General features: G+C 42.5%; 1 protein-coding gene across 2 annotated transcripts in view; it reads left to right on the top strand.

Moving 5' to 3' along the window:
* Window positions 1-16,202, top strand: part of LOC134338229 (uncharacterized) — a 37,655-nt gene extending 21,453 nt beyond the window's left edge. For both annotated transcript variants that reach the window (XM_063033922.1, XM_063033921.1), the window contains one exon: window positions 11,512-16,202. In XM_063033922.1, coding sequence (XP_062889992.1) covers window positions 11,792-13,522 — 1,731 coding nt within the window. In that variant the 5' untranslated portion in view covers window positions 11,512-11,791 and the 3' untranslated portion in view covers window positions 13,523-16,202. The remainder of the gene's footprint in view (window positions 1-11,511) is intronic.
* The last annotated feature ends 2,241 nt before the right edge of the window (window positions 16,203-18,443 follow it).

The raw sequence follows: 18,443 nt of genomic DNA, 5'->3' as shown, positions 1-18,443 counted from the left end.
GGAGAGATTTCTGGAGTTTTATCAATACTTTCCATATTGTTGTATCAAATCAAAACAATCTTAAGCTTTTGTCATAGCATATAGAATTACAGTACAATAATTCAAATGTGGGGTTCCACACAGCCATAACCTAGGACCCATCTGGTTGTAAAATGAATATATTTAATCAAAGGTTGCTTTCCATACTTTCATAATCTATTAATAATCATAATAATTTTCCAAGTCTTCTACGTCTTCCACATCTTCATCTGAACTTTCCACACTCTGAGGTGGATGCCTGGTTCTCACAGTCTGCCAGTCTACACATGTCAGTACAGCCGAGGCTACTTGCAACACGCATACATCTTGGGAGCGAACATTTTTCTTGGACAGTTACAGGCCAGTAGATCCAGGACGGCATCGGGTGCTGGCTGGCCTTCCATCCAGTGCACCACCAACTGTTCAGCTTCCTCTTCTCTCTCCATCTTCAATCCTCCTTCAACAGGGCTTGGCACTTGTGGGTCCTTCTCCAAACATCTTCTCCATATACCAGCCTGGTAGTTGGCTCGCTGTCCCCCTCACGAGAGGCGCGCAGAAGCCCAAGTACTATGTTCTCTACCTTGTCAAGGTATCCAGAATGCGGAAAGCTCTCCATTGTTGTGACTGAAGTGTTCCAGAAAGTCTGTCCACAGGGTTATCAGCTCAGCTAAGAGTGGACTTTGCAGCAGATTGTTCAACTTCAGTTGGTTCAAGTCACTGGCCATGTTGTTCACATGATCTTCTAAGAAGATTTGATCATCCCACTCCTCTCTGGAACGTCGTCCTCAACCCAGTGTGAACTCTGCCCATGCGAGTCTCATCAGTGCTTCATAGATGTACTTGTGGACCCTGACAGCACGATTGTAATGTTTACCATCAGGGACTCCATTGATGGATCCCCCTGCGACAATTCCAGCCTCTATGCATACATTCTTGAGACCAGCATTCCAAAATCACTTTTCTAGGATGGCTAAGGCTTTACATATGGTATGGAATGTCCCCAACCTGAGAAGAATGTTGGAGAAGCGCTTTTTCTGTTTCCAGGCAATTTCAGTAGCTTTTACACAGAATGCTTGAACCATGACTACCACAATTGTTTCTAGATGAAGTTCTTTCCTGATTAGCTTTGATTAGTTCAGGATTTCAAATACTGTGGTCAACTCTGTGGCTGGTGAATTGATGGTTGGCAGATACCCAATAATATCTTGTGAGATTGGCTCTTGATCTCTGGTGCTGATATTAAAACCAGTCCAGCTTGGGATTGTCTGATTCTCTGGATCTGTTTGCCTTGCAAGTGTCCACACCAGGTTCTTCTTGCAGGCAAGAAGAGCAGTTTCCTTGGTTTCCTGGACACAGTGTTCCCTGGTTGGGAGAGGCTGTGGGCCCACACATGCACCTGCTACATATACTTCCAGTTCTTGGTCCTCAGTGGTGACTGATCTCTGCTTCAGTTTCTCAATGTGTGGAAGCTCAGCTCTTGGCAGATGTGGTCCATAGACATTGGCCTGTACCACTATGCCATCGACTCTATGTGATGTACCCTTTCCAGTGAGAGTTTCCTCAAGTCTACGATGTTGTCCCATCAAGATTGGTGAAGACATGAGGCTTGATGGAGGCTGGAAGTACAACTCTCTGGTTGGAGGCTGTTGCTAGCTTCTGGACACACAGAGCAGTGTCGTTCTTTTCAAGTTGGGAGTAAGACACCCCATGCCCAAGCCTGTTCAGTGTTTGGATGAGCTCAGTGTTACCTGTCAGGTGTTTTTACTGCGGGAAGAAGTAGAAGGTGCTTTCAACAGGAATTCTGCAGATGCTGGAAATTCAAGCAACACACATCAAAGTTGCTGGTGAACGCAGCAGGCCAGGCAGCATCTATAGGAAGAGGCGCAGTCGACGTTTCAGGCCGAGACCCTTGGTCTCGGCCTGAAACGTCGACTGCGCCTCTTCCTATAGATGCTGCCTGGCCTGCTGCGTTCACCAGCAACTTTGATGTGTGTTGCTAGAAGGTGCTTTGGTGGTTTATGTTGACCACATGTCACAGGTACCACTGCTGCAATGCTATCACATATTTTCTAGCACTAGGGGTGTACACCTTGCCAAAAATCACTATAAGAATTATTCCCCCCGAGATGGTACCGGTGGCCCAAATTTGGGGTCCTGGCTCACAGACTGTTGGGAAGCTGGAAGGTCTGAAGGTCAAGTCACCTGGAGCAGATGGACTATACCCCAGGAATCTGAAAGAGGTAGCTGGAGAGATTTATGGAAGCATTAGTACTGACCTTTGAAGAAGTACTTGATTCTGGAGAACTGGAAATTTACAAATGTCACTACACTCTTAAGGAAGGGAGGCAGAATAAAGGAAACTATAGGCCAGTTATCTGGACTTCACTGGTTGGGAAGATATTGGAGTTCATTATCAAGAATGAAGTTTCAGGCACGTGATAAAGTAGATAGATGTAGCATATGCTAAACTGGGCCAAAGTCAGTATGGAAAATCTTACCTGACAAATCTGTTAGAATTCTTTGAGGAAACAACAGGCAGGAGACTCAGTGGATGCTGTTTACTTGGATTTTCATAAGGCCTTTGACAAGGTGCCGCACATGAGGCTGCTTAATAAGGCAAGAGCCCAAGATATTGTAGGAAATATACTAGCATGGACAGAAGTTGGCTTACTGGCAGGAGGCAAAGAGTGGAAATAAAATGGGTGTTTCCTAGTTGGCTGCCGGTGACTAATGGTGTTCTGCAGGGGACAGTTTTGGGACTGCTTCTTTTCAAGTTATAGATCAATGATTTGGATGATGGAATTGACAGCTTTATGGCCAAATTTGCAGATAATACAAAGATAGTGTTGAGTCTGCAGGGAGTCTTGTGCAGATTGGAAGAATGGGCAAAGTAGCAGCAGTTGGAATTTAGTTTAGGGAAGTGTATGTTCATGCAAGAAGTAATAAAGGTATAGACTATTTTCTAAATGGAGAGGAAAATTTTAAAAATTGGAGGTGTGGAGGGTCTTGGGAGGCCTTGTGCAAGATTCCCTAAAGGTTAATTTGCAGATTCAGTTGGTGGCAAGAAAGACAAATTCATTGTTAGTGTTCATTTCGAGGGGACAAGACTATAAAAACAAGAATGTAATGCTGGGACATTACAAGGCGTTGGTGAAGTCTCACTTGGAGTATTGTAAACAGCTTTGTATCTCTTATCTAAGGAAGGATGTGTTGGCATTGGAGAGGAGGTTCACCCGAATTCTGGAAATGAAAGGGTTAACACATGCAAAGCATTTAATGTCTCTAGGCTTGTACTCACTGGAGTGTAGGAAAATGAGGGGGAATCTCATTGAAACCTAAGAAATGTTGGAAGGCCTATGGAGAGTGGACATGGAGATGTGTCCTATATAGGGTGAGTCTAGGACTACAGGGCACAGCTTCAGAATTGAGGGACGTCCATTTGAACAGAGATGAGAAGGAATCTCTTTAGCCAGAAGATGGTAAATCTATGGAGTTCATTGCCAAGGAGGGTTGTGGAGGCCAAGTCACTGAGTATATTTAAAGCAGAGGTTGATGGGTTCTCGGTTAGTCAGAGTGTCAAACATTACAGGGAAAAAGCATGAGAATGGGATTGAGAGGGATAATAAATCAGCCATGGTGGAATGGCAGATTCTGCTCTAATGTCTAATGATGAAATGGTGGAATAGAATTTCATTTGCATTTATCGCTCAGTGGGTTTCCTGAAGTGGGGTTGGCCTTCTGCTCCTTCATACCAACTCCTTTACAAACACTGAAATCAAGAGTTAACTCTGGTTTAGCAGGAGTTAACTCCACAACATAGTGAATCAACTCCCAGGTGTTTGTTTCTGAGTCTTGGGAGCAAGACCGAATTCTCTGCAGCTGTGAGACTCTCATTAGCTGCTTTATCATCAGGCTAATACAGGGAGAACTTGAAATCCCCAGTATAACCTCAAGGCATCATGGGTCACAGCACTTTTTTTTTCTCAGAACCTTCACACCAGTAGCATGTGTACCCTCCACTCCCACCCTGCCGAGACTAATAGGACCCCAGCCAGCCAAGCAGAGTTTTTCTTGCTTTAAGGATATTGGTGCTTAAAGGATTTTTCAGTCATAAAGTATTGTGTACTGCCTCAGGTGTTTTTTTTAAATTGTTATTATGGGGCATACAGATTTAAGGACATGGAGGGTTACAGATCGAATGCAGGCAATTGTGACTAGCAGGGAGGTGCCGTGGTTGACATTGACCTGTTAATGTTGAGGAACCTGCTTCTGTGTGGCACAACTCTGTGGCAAGGGTTCCCAACCTTTGTGCCATGGACCCTTATCCTTAACTGAGAGGTCCATTTACCCCAGGTTGGGAATCTCTGCTCTATAGAATAATCTATTCTTACCCTGACAAAAAAAAATGAGAAGCTTACATTAGGCACATTATATATCATTGTGGACATAACCTACGTGAAAGAAAATGTTGGCAGGCTTCCCTCAATACCAAATATCATACTTCTATATCACACAAAATATAGACAAAAATCAAATTTCTCATTTATATTCTCAGTAACTACAATTTTCTTTTTTCCCCCAAGCTAATTCATAGTAACCTTTTGATGAAAGGCTATATCTCAAATTAACTCTGCATCATTAAAGCCTAGCTTACAGAATGATTAAGTATGTCATAATTCATCATCATCATTATGTGTCGTGTCATTTGATGTGGGCGATCATGGTCTTCCCTCCGTCTTTAATCTGAGAAGTTCTAATAAGCTGTCCAAAACTTTTGCCTGTCCGTCCCTTGATATAACTCATGAATATCATGTGCTGTCAACCGCGACTTTCTCTTCCATCAATTTTTACTGTCACTGCAAGATGTTTGAGCTTCTCTTTCCTTAGTCCATGTCTCAGAAATTCCAGCTGTCGTTTCCTGATTGACGATACCAGCTCCTTTCTTTTTCTGGCTTTTCACAACACTTCATTTGTTACTCTGTCCTTCCACGATATTTTCATCATTCTTCTCAAAAACCACAATTCTGCAGCTTCGAGTCTTCCCTCATTTTGTTTTGATATTGTCCAACATTCGCTTCCATAGGTCAGTGTGGAATGAACGTAGCACCACAGCACACTGATTTCTGTACCCATAGAAATGATGTTATTCTTTAGTATCTTGCTCAAACACTCATATGTGTATTTAGCAATCCCAATCCTCCTCCTAATTTCATCATCAGCACTTCCGTCAGATATTATTGTGCTCCCTAAGTAACTGAGCTTCCATGTTTGTTTAAAATCAGAAAAATCAATTCCAAACTAAGCTAAATATAACTCTGACTAGGTCATTTAACTCAGATTGCGTTATCAAATGAGGCTGACTTGACATAAAGGGTTCAAAATCTGTATCAGTATTGAAGATTCTTGGCATCTTCATCTGCCTCCTCTAGACTCCATATCCTGCTTTTCTAAAACCTGTCCTGTCACGCAGCATCCGCCCTGCCTAAGCATGCCCGGAGAAGATAGAAAACTTTCCAGCCTACATTGTGGGCAACATTTAATTAACTCGAATTATGAACTGAAATAACAAATACAGGCGATTTCAAAAAGTACACCCTGAAGTATTCGGGAAGCAAAATCTTTGTTGTCCAGTGATACCTGCAAAGGTATGCAGTAGCACCCCTTCATTCCATTGTTTGTATTAATTTGCTGTGGGACTGTGGGAGAAAACCTGAGCACCTGGAGGAAACCCACGCGGTCACAGGGAGAACGGACGGCGGCAGGAACTGAAGCCGGATTACCTTTACTGTAAAGCATTATGCTAACCACAATGCTACCATGACCTGTACATGACCAAAAAGGTAAAATGGTCATGGCAGGGTTTTAAAATCTGTACTTGTAATGGGGTAATGGGGAGGACCTATGGCTGTCTTATTTCCAAAAGAATTCAGGAAAGTGCCACACTAAGTTGGTTATTTTAATACTGACCATGGATTGATTAAAAGGTCAGAAATTTTAGTTTGGGCTGGTTTACGTGGTATGTACGAAGGTACAGTAACAAAAACCGGTCTTCCATACTGTTCATTGGTTACGACAGTCCATTGAAATGGTACAAGGTAAAACAACAACAGAATGCAGAATAAAGTGTAACAGTTACAAAGAGAGTGCAGTGCAGGTAGACAATGAGGTGCAAGGATAACGGAGGTAAATTGTGAGGTGTTTTTTTAATCATACTTAGTCTTATAACAGCAGGATGGAATCTGAGCTGGAGCCTGGTCTGCTTTCAGGCTCGTTATCTTCTGCCCACTGGGAGAGGGGAAGAGAGAGAACGTTTGGGAGAGCTGGGGTCTGATTATACTGACTGCTTTACTGAGGCAGCAAGAAATGCAGACAGATTACATGGAGAGGAGACTGGATTCTGTGATGTTCTAAGCCGTGCCCACAACTCCCTATAGTTTCTTGCAGAACCAGGCAGAGCTATCAAGCCGTGATGCTTTCTATCACGCATTGATAATTGGCAAGGGTCAAAGGGGACGTGCCAAATCTCTTTAGCCTCATGAGGAAGTAGAAGCATTGGTGAGCTTTCTTGACCATAGCATTTACTAGGCTGGACCAGAAGAGTATATTGGTGATGTTCTTTCGTAGGAACTAGAAGCTCTTAACCCTCACCACCTCAGCATGGTTGATGTAGACAGAAGCATGTGTGCTTCCCAACTTCCTGAAGTCAATGACCAGTACTTTTATATAGCAGACTGGTTACTATTATGTCAGCACGTCACTAGGCTCTCCGTTTCCTTCCTGTGGTCTGACTGATGCTACTTGAGCCAAGACCTTTTATGGTAGAATCATCTACAAACTAGATGGAGTTAGACTGGAATTATGGACTTTTTCATGTTGGTAGACTGATTCTAATGAAGGACCAGTGCTGAGGGATCTGAATAGGTTACAATCTATACTATTGGCATTCATGAAGGAAGTGTAGTCTATATGCATGCTGAAGATACCAAGCTACGTGGGCATGTCTGGAGCGGAAAGGATGTAGTGTGCATAGAGTATAAACAGGTAAGAAAGTGGATAACATGTGGCAGATATAGTACCCTCCAAGAAGACCACAATCTTGTCATTAGGTTTGGAGGCTTGTGTGCCTCGACGACCCAGAGAGCTATGTTGGCTGGAGTCAGGGCTTTATACTTTGACTCTTGGTAGAGTCACCCATGCCAAACAGATCAAAGCGTAGAGGCCAGACGAAGAGTGGTCCACCAGTCCTCCAGGTTCTGGGGTTCAGCTCAGGGTCAACAACCCTGACTGGTCAAACAAAACTGTTACTAGAAACAGCAACGAAGAATCTTTCTACATCGGTGTGTGATGGTATTCCAGAGTCTCCACCTGGGACTTGGGTGACCGACAGTAGTGAAAACTGAGAGGAAACTACTGGCATGATGAGGGAAGCCTTGAACACTGCCAGAGGACCTTCATTGCTGCCCTAAATGCCAGTGGTGCAAAATGGAGTATAATGTTGAGGAAAATTAGGTCAATTATTTGATATTTTCTTATTTTACATTAATAAGAGATTATGAAAGCTGCACTTGTGTTATTTGTCTTTCAAGAAACTGTCAACAAGCAGATACAGCTACATAGGAAGTCAAGTGGTATTTTAGGTTGCAATAGAAGGGAGTTGGAGTTGAAGAGTAAGGTAATGTTGGTAATAATAATCTGTTGTGTCATTCCAATGTATCCCTCCCCCTCCTGTCTTCTCCTATCATTTTGGATCTCCCCCTCCCCCTCCAACTTTCAAATCCCTTACTCACTCTTCCTTCAGTTAGTCCTGACGAAGGGTCTCGGCCTGAAACGTCGACTGCACCTCTTCCTACAGATGCTGCCTGGCCTGCTGCGTTCACCAGCAACTTTGATGTGTGTTGCGTGTCCATTTTATACACTGTTTACAAATGACTACTAGGCCAAGGAAGTCTAATTATATGTGTATAAAGATTTGATGATACCACATTGTGTACTTTGTACTGTTTTAACCTCTGTTCCCGGATATACAGTATTTGCCTTTCAGTGGGTGTAGCAAAAGTTCATTAGGTTCATTGCAAGATGAACAGGTTGAAGAAATGCTAATGGGATGGAGCCACAGTAGTTACGAATGAGAGGACTTAACAGCATGAAACTTGAGGTTTCTCACACTGAGAGCCTTGAAACCAGGCAAGACAAAGGGTTTGTATTAAGATACTGAGCAGGTGATTTGCAAGGAAGGGATATTTCACAATCAGACTTTTTGGACCATTTTCTACTTTGAAGGGCTATGGATACCCAGTTGAAAGTATTCAAGGACAATATCAACATTTTTTATTTCAAAGCGTTTCAGAGATTGGCTGACAGGGCGGAATTGTTGAGAATTAGCTCTCCAAATGGTTGAGCAAGTTTGAAAAACTGTAACTAACCACTGCTTTTATTTTTTCCATATTCCTAAATCTTTCCTATCCATGCATACGTCCAAGCGCCTTTTAAAATGTTGCTAATTTGCCTACTCCAACCACTTCCTCTGGCAACTCATTCCATATACTCAACACCCTATGGGTGAAAAAGTTTCTTAAGTTACTAATAAATCTCTCCCTTCCAATCCCATAAACCCATATCTTACAGTTCTTGATTCCTCACTGCTTTGAAGAAGATTATGCATGTTGATCTGTCTGTGCCCCTCTTGAATTTATACAAGTTTAACCATATGTGATAAACAGGCAGTAAAGAGATCTGTAAAGTGTCATGGTAAAGTTATATGTACAACTGTTGCCTGCAAGGTTATTGTCATATCTAAAATTTGTACGTCATTTCTAGTTTGAACAGCTTCCAAGAATTGCCTTTCTGGAAAATATCATTTACACATCTTTTATTACTGACCTTCCGTCTCAATCTTATGCCTGTAGATTATGCTCTAATCAAGCCCTCCAAATATGGAGCAGCCTGTGGTAGCCTGCAGTAGAACCTAGACAACACTCAGACTTGGGCTGCCAAATGATAGAAACAGTTTCAATGACACAATGGTAAGGACTAACAATCTCTAACATGGAAAGTCCTGTTCTCAATGGTAGCAGCTTTGTTGCATTTATAGAAGAGAGATTTGAATTTATGAGCTACATCAATACAAGCAGTTAAAGAGATGGGTGGAAGTGAAATATCTCACAGTATGAAATTCACTTCCTCTTCCCTTTTGTGCTTACCATTCATAAAAAATCCTGATGGAATCCTAACTTCTCACTTACAACACCAAAGAGCTCAAAACTATTTAGCACCCCTAAGAAAGATTAGTTTTAGCGATGTCCCAAGTCTGAAGTTATCATCAATCCCCATGTTTCCAACATATAATAACAAAAGCAGATTCTCGCTACAAATATACTCAACAAGCTCAGAAGGACAACTTTTCTCCATTTTCAGTGACACTGACAAGGACAAAAACAGCACTGGTATCTTCAAGTCCATGACTTCATCCTAACTCATCCTAATATCAACTAACACTTTTTGGTTAAAGTCCTGAAATTGTCCACCGAGCGGCACAGGAACTACAACAGAAGGCCTATCATTTCCCCCCACCCCCAATAGATATATTGCTTTTTACATTCTTAAGAATAGATTATTTGGCATTTCCCTAGTCTCAGCCACTGTTCTTTAACTTTAGTTCAAATGCTGCATCCACAACTGTCCTGTGCTTCTTGTGCAGTTCAGTGTCATGGTACTTGTAAATAATTGTACTCGTACATTTTGGATTGTTCCCATGATTGTGGATATCTCAGGGAAATAATGCATACTGAAGACAAAACTCCTCCAAGAGGACCGCAACCTTGTCATATGGTTTGGAGGCTTTTGTACCCCAGTGACCTGGACAGCTACGTTAGCTGAGTCAGAAAGGACGTTGTGCTTTGGATCCTGGGAGAGTCACCTATGCCAAACATGGCGAAGGGTAGAGGCCAGACTAAGGGTGGTCCGCCAATCCTCCAGGTTTGGAGGTTCAACTCAGGGCTAACAACTGTGACTAGCCAAAAAAAACTGTTATGGAAGCAGCAATGAAGAATCCTTCTATACAGATGGAGATGGAGGACCTTCATTGCTGCCCTAAACGCCAGCAGCATAATGGGCACTAAGTACGAAGACAAAACTAGAATATTTGCATGGGTTATACCAGTTACAGAGTGTTATTGGTTTATCTTAACACTTATTGCACTCTTTTATTTTTTTTAAATAGAATATATACAGTACTGTGCAAAAGTCTTGGGCACTCTAGGTTTTTACATGACTTCAGATGGTATGGCCTCCACAGAGCACTGATCTCAACAACATTGAGGTTGTCTGGGATTAGCTGAAGAGACAGAAGCAAGCTGGACAGCCAAAGTGTGCAGAAGAACTGTGACAAGTTTTCCAAGGTGCTTGGAACAACCCACCAGCTGATTTTCTTAGCAAACCACATAACAATGTACAATCAACACACACAAATGCATAACCCAATACAACACACATCCAAGAGAATTGATGCCTTTTCAAAGGCAAAGGGTGGTCACACCAAATATTGATTCGCTTTAGTTGTTTCAAATTGTTCACTGCTTTTTATAGTAAATTATTGAGATTTAGAAACTTTTCATTTCATTATTTTCAAAAGTATCTTAGCTTTACAGATTTTTTTGACATGTGCCCGAGACTTTTGCACAGTACTGTATGTTCATTGCAATATGGATTTTGGAAAAAAAAAACAGGAGGTAGATTTAGAGAGGAAGCTGATATAGAATCTATAAAGAAAATATTTATGAATTTGTTGTGGAAGTCGGCAAGGTTTTAACAATGTATACTTGCAAAAGTCCAAGGCATTTTACAAGAACTTAAAACAAATTCTACATTATGCATCCCAAAAGAGGTAGAAGTGAAGAGGGAGGTTAGAACCCAAAGAGTTTAAAATGCAGTCTCTCACTCACACACACACACACACACAAATTTGAGAACACAAAAGTTAGAGTAACAGAGAGACCTCTGAGGAAATATAGGGCTGGAGGAGGTTAGATAAATTGGGATGGGGGTGAGGGAAAAATACCGTACAGTGATTTGAGAAGATTAGAACGGGACCCAGGGATCAAAATAAATTAACAAACACAGGGCTAATGGGTGTGAGTTAGGGTACTTACCTGGAGTTTCACCCCAGTTCGGGTGTTCAGAATGTAGAGATTTGAAGATGTTCTGAAGACTATTGTAATTGAAATGTGATAAGAAAGAGCATCGAGTGCAAAGGAAATTTATTTCCTGTGATTTAAAGAGGAATTCGGTTTGTAATGATTCTGTACACGATAAAATGGTGCGGTTAAACGTTGTAGCCAGTTGACGCTAATCGGGCCCTATCTTATCGCAGCCTAATAGAACTGGTTCCCGGGGGAATTAGCAAAAAAAATAGGGGGGAGCACATGCTTGGGTTCTCCAACAAGGTGGTTTATGTCTTGTTAACACAGATTAATAGTGTTCATTTTCACTCTCAAGGCACTCAAATTACGGTAATCGGATGAAATGTGCTCATCAAGCCCGGTGGACCAACGCTGGTCTTCGCAATCATCACCCGTGAAGAAATATCGCCAGGAAGAAGCCAGACTAGAAACATCAAAGAGGAAAATGCTCCCCCTGTGTCTTCTCCTTGGTGTTGCCTAACTGCAAAAACCAGACGTGTATTCTGTAATCAGCAGGTTTTTTTGTCCCCAAAACAACACGTGGAACGTAGGCTTTGGAAACTACCAAGCGGAAATTTGGGAACTAACTTGGCATCATGTCATCTGAAAGCTCTAAGGCTGAATCATCTAAATATAATCATAGATTCTCGGTGTCACGAGAGAGACTTTTTCTATCGAGTGCTTCCCTCAGGTGGTGGGATATGGCCACTCCTAAAAAAGCTCTCCAGGCGCTACTTGACAGGAGGTTCGAGCTTGTTTGCAATGGTTGGGTTCCTGTCAGTACAGAACCACAACCAGACTTTCCGGACAAAGTAAGTGCCCCAAGGCGCTGGCGGGCGGGAGTTCGGGCCCAGGACCCCTGGAAGAAACTTGGAATATCGCCTATCAGGCTGTTGTTCAGGGGGAGGGTGAACATGGGGAAAGTTTGCGATTGGTTCATGCAGACCACAGAAACTCGGTCGCTGACTATTGCGAAGAAGACAAGTTTTCGGAGGCAGCTGAGGGGCAAAGGATTCCGGGCTGAAGGGCAAAGGAGAACTCGACTCGGTGCTACGAAGGCGCGGTCGGCCAAAACCCGTGCGAAGACTCGGGGCAGGATGGCCTCGGGGAGGGGGCGGAGGAGGAACCTGGCGCGGCGAGAAGCGTCTGTGTGTAACCCGCAACTCGATGGATCGCATAATTGGTTGGGTCGCCAGCTGGAGGAGCGCAGGTATAACCTGTGGCAACGGGAGCCGCCCCCCGCCACTGCTCAGAGCTCACAGAGCAGCCACAGCAGCGAGAGCGTAGCACCTACCGACGTCCCTGCACCATCCCCAGTCACCTACGATCCGCCTGTGAGCCCACCCGTGATCTTCGTCAAAGGGACCCGCTACAAGATGGTGCCGGTTGGCAACGCCTTGCCTACCTCGGAGAAAATGCAAGAGACCAAGACACCAGGGGAGTCTCGGCCCCGCGAACCCTCCCAGCGGCCAGCACCGCCCCTCCTGGGCTGCCTGCGGGAGTGTTGGGTGCTGCTCAGGAACATCGAGTTGCCCCGGAGTTCGGAACAGAGCCTTCCCTGGCCGGACCGGAAGGTGGCCAAGGTTGGCCGGGGGCGGAGACGACAAAGGGGGAGGATAAACGCCCACCCAGACCTTGGTCGCAGCCGGCCTGGCTTTGCCCGCCGCACCCACAGGGTGGCCGGACGCCAACTCCCCATTGGGACCGTCCCACCCCGGGACTTGTCCCCTCTACAATCCCGGCCGGATGGAGGACCCACGATTCCCGTTCAACGGTACTGTGCAATGCAGAAAGTGACGGTGACACAACAGGACGACCTCCTGGCGGACGTTCATTGGCAACTGGTGGGTTTGAAAGAGTGCAGGGTCATTCTGAGGAAGATCAAAGTATTGGATGGGAGTCGTCGAAATGGCTGTTTTGGTGGACTGCGCTCTAAGACAACTTCACCGTGCAAGCACCCAAAGCAAAACTTGCAAGGAAGGGGAGCCGAAGTTAAGCGCCCTTCTGAATTTCATGGTACCGCCTTCTGCGAGAAGAACCCAAAACGGTCGTTAGCAACAAGTAACCGTGGTGCAAGTGTATCAGCCTTTGCAAAAGTACAGTGTTTTGATTCCGTCAGTGAAACGTATCCTCGAGCGTCCATCAAAGAAAAGAGGGACAATTTCAGGGACGTTCAGTGGAAGCAACAAGGTCTGAAAGAATGCAAAGTAGTATTAGAGAAAATGTCACCTCTAGTTGGAAATCGCTTCATTAGTTTGGCAGATGGTCCGCTATTTAAATTAGGTTGGAATACTATTAGAAATAAAAGTAATTGCCAAGAACTTTAGAGGAGAAATGATAAAAAAAAAATGGGCTGTTGAATTGTAGTTAGTCGGTAGGTGGACTTCGGTTATTTTGACATCAGAGCAAACCTTCACTGTTATTCTGAAATTCAGTTGTACATTGAATTGATGGAATCAATGGACATGTTTGCTCGCAGCCTTATTGACCCACTGTGTATAACTGACTTTAATGAAGGCATTATTGATCAATTACAAGCTCTAGGGGCTGGCACGGAAGAATGAATTGAGATGTAAGGAGGTGTTATCGACACATTTCCATCTGTTGAGCTAGGTCATAGAATTACAAATTAGTGAAGATGGTGGTAGGAGGTGATCAAACTGTCCACTAGGACTTAAATTGACACGTGCACCTGTTAGTATTTAGAATGCCTTAACTATCCAACAAAAACCTGATGTGTAGTGTGGGTGGAATTGGGGTTCACCTTGTTATTTTGCCAGTGGAAGATAGAATGGTTTGAAATGTTTACAATGTTGCTGCTGAAGGAAGTTAATCTAAAGCATACTTAAAATAGATATGTATGAGTAAGTGTAATTTATCTAAATTTTCTAAAAGCTTTCAAACTTTGTTTAAACTCACAATTCCGGAGACTCAGGGTGAAAAACAAGCTATAAAGTTGTTTTTACAAATGTGAACATTTTTGTTTAATCTGTGTTTTGGGCATTGAAATGTAGCAGGTTTTCTCAATTTAAATAAATTGCTAATAAATTGTTTTGTCAGATTATCAAATGCCCCCCCCCATGTAATTGTAGTTTGAATCTCTGTGAAATCATTTTGCTTATAGGTTTATGAAGTGCGATTTTCATAGATATTGCACATTTTAAGATAATGTGATCAGAACGTTGAATTTTGTTAGAAAAGTTTGGAAATGAAACCTGTGTGCCTCAATCAACATTTTTTTGGGCTTGATTATTATAGTTTTTTTGAAAATCTTAAAATTTATGGTTCCAAAAAAGCAGTATAACAAGTCTCAATGATATTTGATTAAAATACCTTAATAGCATTTTAATATTAGGGAAAATCTGCAACATGCACTGATCCTGCACCTGTGAGATTTCACTCAATATTGGTATATCTTTATTTTAAACTGGGATTATTTAACCTCTATCTCCAATCTGTGACAATAAACTTGAAGGGCATCTAAAGTGGGTTTAACATTCAATGAAAATGAGCTATGCTACTATTCTTCAGTGCTGGCAAGACTATTAAGGCATGCAGGATATCTGTAGTGAAAAATGCATTCAGTCACATGCTGTGAATTTGGTAATGGTAAACTTTAGAATTTTTTAAAATGGCAAAATAAATGGTTTTGCTTCAGAAGGAGCTGACCTGTGTGGTGGAGAAGGAATAATTTTGTGGGCAGTCTCATTTCCACAAGAGACCCAATGTTGCAGATTTCATAATTGTCTCTAACTGCATCTATATTTTCAATCTTTCATATAATTAGTTTCATACCATTATATTTTAATACACCTTTACACAAAGCTCAAATTAGAACATTATGTTTTGTGTTTGTAGATGCCCTATGTCTCCTTGCCAAAGAGTGCAGTTGTGAAACATGGCAGAGTAGAGTGAAACTGTTAAGCTCACACACCTGGCACATGGTATCAGACTAGCAGATTTTCTGGATTTATAGTTAATACTCCAACACACTAGATACTTTTTTAGATGTTATACAGAATAACAAATCTTTCAGGGAATACAGTAAGTTTACAGGGTGCACGTGAAACAAGGTTGGAATTGGGGACCTGTCAGGTAAAAGGAGTGCGTGAATCAGCACCTAATGCACCAGATCTTAAGCCGACTAGCTCTACTGGAGTTCTTCTGTACTAGAAATTCCACACTGAAGTCCACAAATCGTTTTGCAATGTGAATACTGAAAGGTTCTTCCTTTTGAGCAGAATCTCAGCCATGAACGACTGCTTCAATTATTATATTCTTCAGGTTCCTTGAATGTGTGCAACGAATGGAAATGCAACATTCAATATTTTGTTTGATCTCATACACAGACTGGAGAGGTAGTTTGCTCCTTGTGGAGTAGAACCCTGCCCATTATATTCTCGGGTTGCAGGTGAATATGATTCTGAAGGTAATTGCTTATTCTGGTATATGCCAGTTGCAGATAAGGTACCTATATTTCTGCTCTTAGGGGGGTTTAAAATGATTTTGTATGAATAGATGGAAAATGACAACATTGGAAAACTCCTGTCAATAGTTAAGTAAGTTCTGTATACATTTTTGTTAAATTGATAAACAGAGCTAACATAGGCCATCTAACTATCCAAGCCTGCTCAGCAGTTCATTGAGATTGTTGCTGTTTTGCCTCATCACCACTTCCTGCACTATCCCACAATTCCTTAATTTTCTTAATACTCAGAAATCTAGTAATCTCTGTTCTGAATGAAAGCCCTCCATGCTAGAGGGCTTCGAAAATCCCTAATAGTTGGCACTAAATGGGTGTTAAAATTTCTTATCCGTTCTAAACGGCCCCCTGCTTCTGAAGTTCTGCATCACTCCCTGTAAGAATTAAGTTTGTGTATTGAGATGCAGTGCAGAATAGGCTCTCTGGTCCTTTGAGCCATGCTGGCCTGCCATCCCCCCAATTTAATCCTAGCTTAATCATGGGACAATTTACAATGGCCAATTAACCTACCAACTGGTATGTCTTTGGGCTGTGAAAGGCAACACTACTTATGAGGAGAACGTACAAACTGCTTGCAGGTAGTGGCGGGAATTTTTAGTGGCAGGGGAAGAGAAGGGTTTGTGGGGGGGGGGCAAGTTTTCATGAGTTTGTCTGACCTGTAATTGTTTTGGACTTGTAGCAATCAATTGAATTTGTCTACAAAGAGGGAGGTAAAGTTGCTTTAAATCCAAGGATTCCCGACCTGGTGTCTGCACCTTGGTAACCCCCGATCAAACAAATGATTGAAAAGCAAAACTGAATTGGGTCAAAGTGGCTTGTGTTCTAGGAATAGACGTGATGGAGAGACAAATTGAAGTTGCCCAAGATTTTTTGGAGGAATGACACTAAGGAAGATCAAGAGTGTTACTATTTGAATCAAGGTATGGTAAAAGCAGCAACTGAAAATTTGCCAAAGTACCTCTAATTTTATTGCTGATTAAACTATTGGTAAGTAAAACAGTGAAAGTTAATAAAATATGTGCTTAGTCAGGTTTGGGCTTCAGAATATTGAATGGCAAGTATAAGGAACCTGAAGCAAAATGTGGAATAAAAGGGACAGATGTTTTTCAGAGTGATCTTGATGTAATCCAGAGATCTCTTGCCACAAGTTTGAATGGCTTAATTGTCGACAAATGATATTGTAGTCAACTATAATGATAATTGAGTCAGGAGATTCTGCAGATGCTGAAAATCTACAAATATCGAACAAAGTGCTGGAGAAACTCGAGTTAGGAAGCTTCTACAAAGGGAGGGAACTGAACAGTTGAAGTTTTCAGGCTTTTGTCTGGATTGGAAAGGAAGAGGGCAGAAGCCAGAATAACAGGGTAGGGGGAGGAGTATAATATAGCAGGTAATGAGTCCAAGTGAGAGGGATGTAAATAAATCGTGGGGGGAAAAACTGGAAGATGCTGTGTGGAAGAGGCAAAGGGCTGAAGAAATACGATGGGAGAAGACAGCAGACCATAGAATGAAGGAAAGGAGATGGGAACCAAAGGGAGGTTATGAGCAGGTTGTGAGAGTGGGGCGGGGGAAGAGGAGGGTTGAGAGGGCCACAGGAATGGGGAAAACAAAAGAGCATGGTTGCATGGAGCTGGAGATATTGATGTTGTTGATGTTAGATTGGGAAGTCATAGAGAAGTACAGCACAGAAACAGGTCCTTTGGTCCATCTAGTCCATGCTGAAACCATTTAAGCAACCTGCACTGGCACCATAGCCCTCCAAGAAAGGGGTTTTGCTGGTCCAACCCACATTGAACCTCATCATGACAGCACTGGTGACAGTGTTTAGACGTTGTATGGGAATGGAAAAAAATGGCTTTTGTGGTCTCCTCTTTGGTGAGACCCAATGCAGGTTAAGGGACTACTTTACCAAAAACCTTTGCTCTGTACATTATAACAGCCACAATCTCGGTGGCCACTAATTCCAATTTCACTTTCCACGAGGATGTCCTCTACTATCACTAATGCCAGATGCTGGTTGGAGGAGCAACACCTTGTAATCAGTCTTGATGGTCTCTAATCTGACAGCATCAATTTCTCTACCTTCCAATAACCATTCCCTTTTGTTTTCTTTTGGTCATGTGGCTCCCAAATCTCCTTTTATCTCCTGCCCATTAATTCTCTTTGGTTCCTCACCTCCTTCCATGTATTCTATGGTCTACTGTTTTTCTGTCAGATTCTTCCTTCAGCCCTTTATCTCTTCCACTTACCACCTCCCAGCTTCTCTCATTCCCTTTTCTATCCCTCTAACCTGGGCTTACTTATTACCTGCTAGCTTCCCTTTTTATTCTGAATTCTGCCTCCTTCCTTTCCAGTCCTGATGAAGGGTCTCGGCCTTAAATGTTGACTGTTCATTTCCCTTCATAGGAGCTGCCTGACCTGAGATCCCTGAACATTTTGTGTGTTGCTATAACAACTCACAATTGCACTAATGTAGTGGTGCAAATACACAGCTGGTGCTAACATTACTGCCATTTTTCTGAACCAAAAAAAACTGATTGAACTTTAACTGAAACAGTATAACTATAAAAGAGGAAGATACAATGTTGTGCAATGCTTGGGCACTGGTGTGCAGCTAGGGTGCCTATGACTTTTGCACAGTAGTCTGGTAATTATATGTATTACTGTATTGCAAAAAATCATGTCATGTGAGTGATAAATATGATTCTGATATGGGTTTCTTTTGCAGAAGTGAGTAAGGAGAGGGAAATCATGGTTGGGAAAAG

Source organism: Mobula hypostoma, chromosome 26, assembly GCF_963921235.1.
Source record: "Mobula hypostoma chromosome 26, sMobHyp1.1, whole genome shotgun sequence".
NCBI classification, from domain to species: Eukaryota; Metazoa; Chordata; class Chondrichthyes; order Myliobatiformes; family Myliobatidae; genus Mobula; species Mobula hypostoma.
The sequence above is the reverse complement of the archived record's forward strand: the minus strand, read 5'-3'. Positions and strand labels throughout refer to the sequence as shown.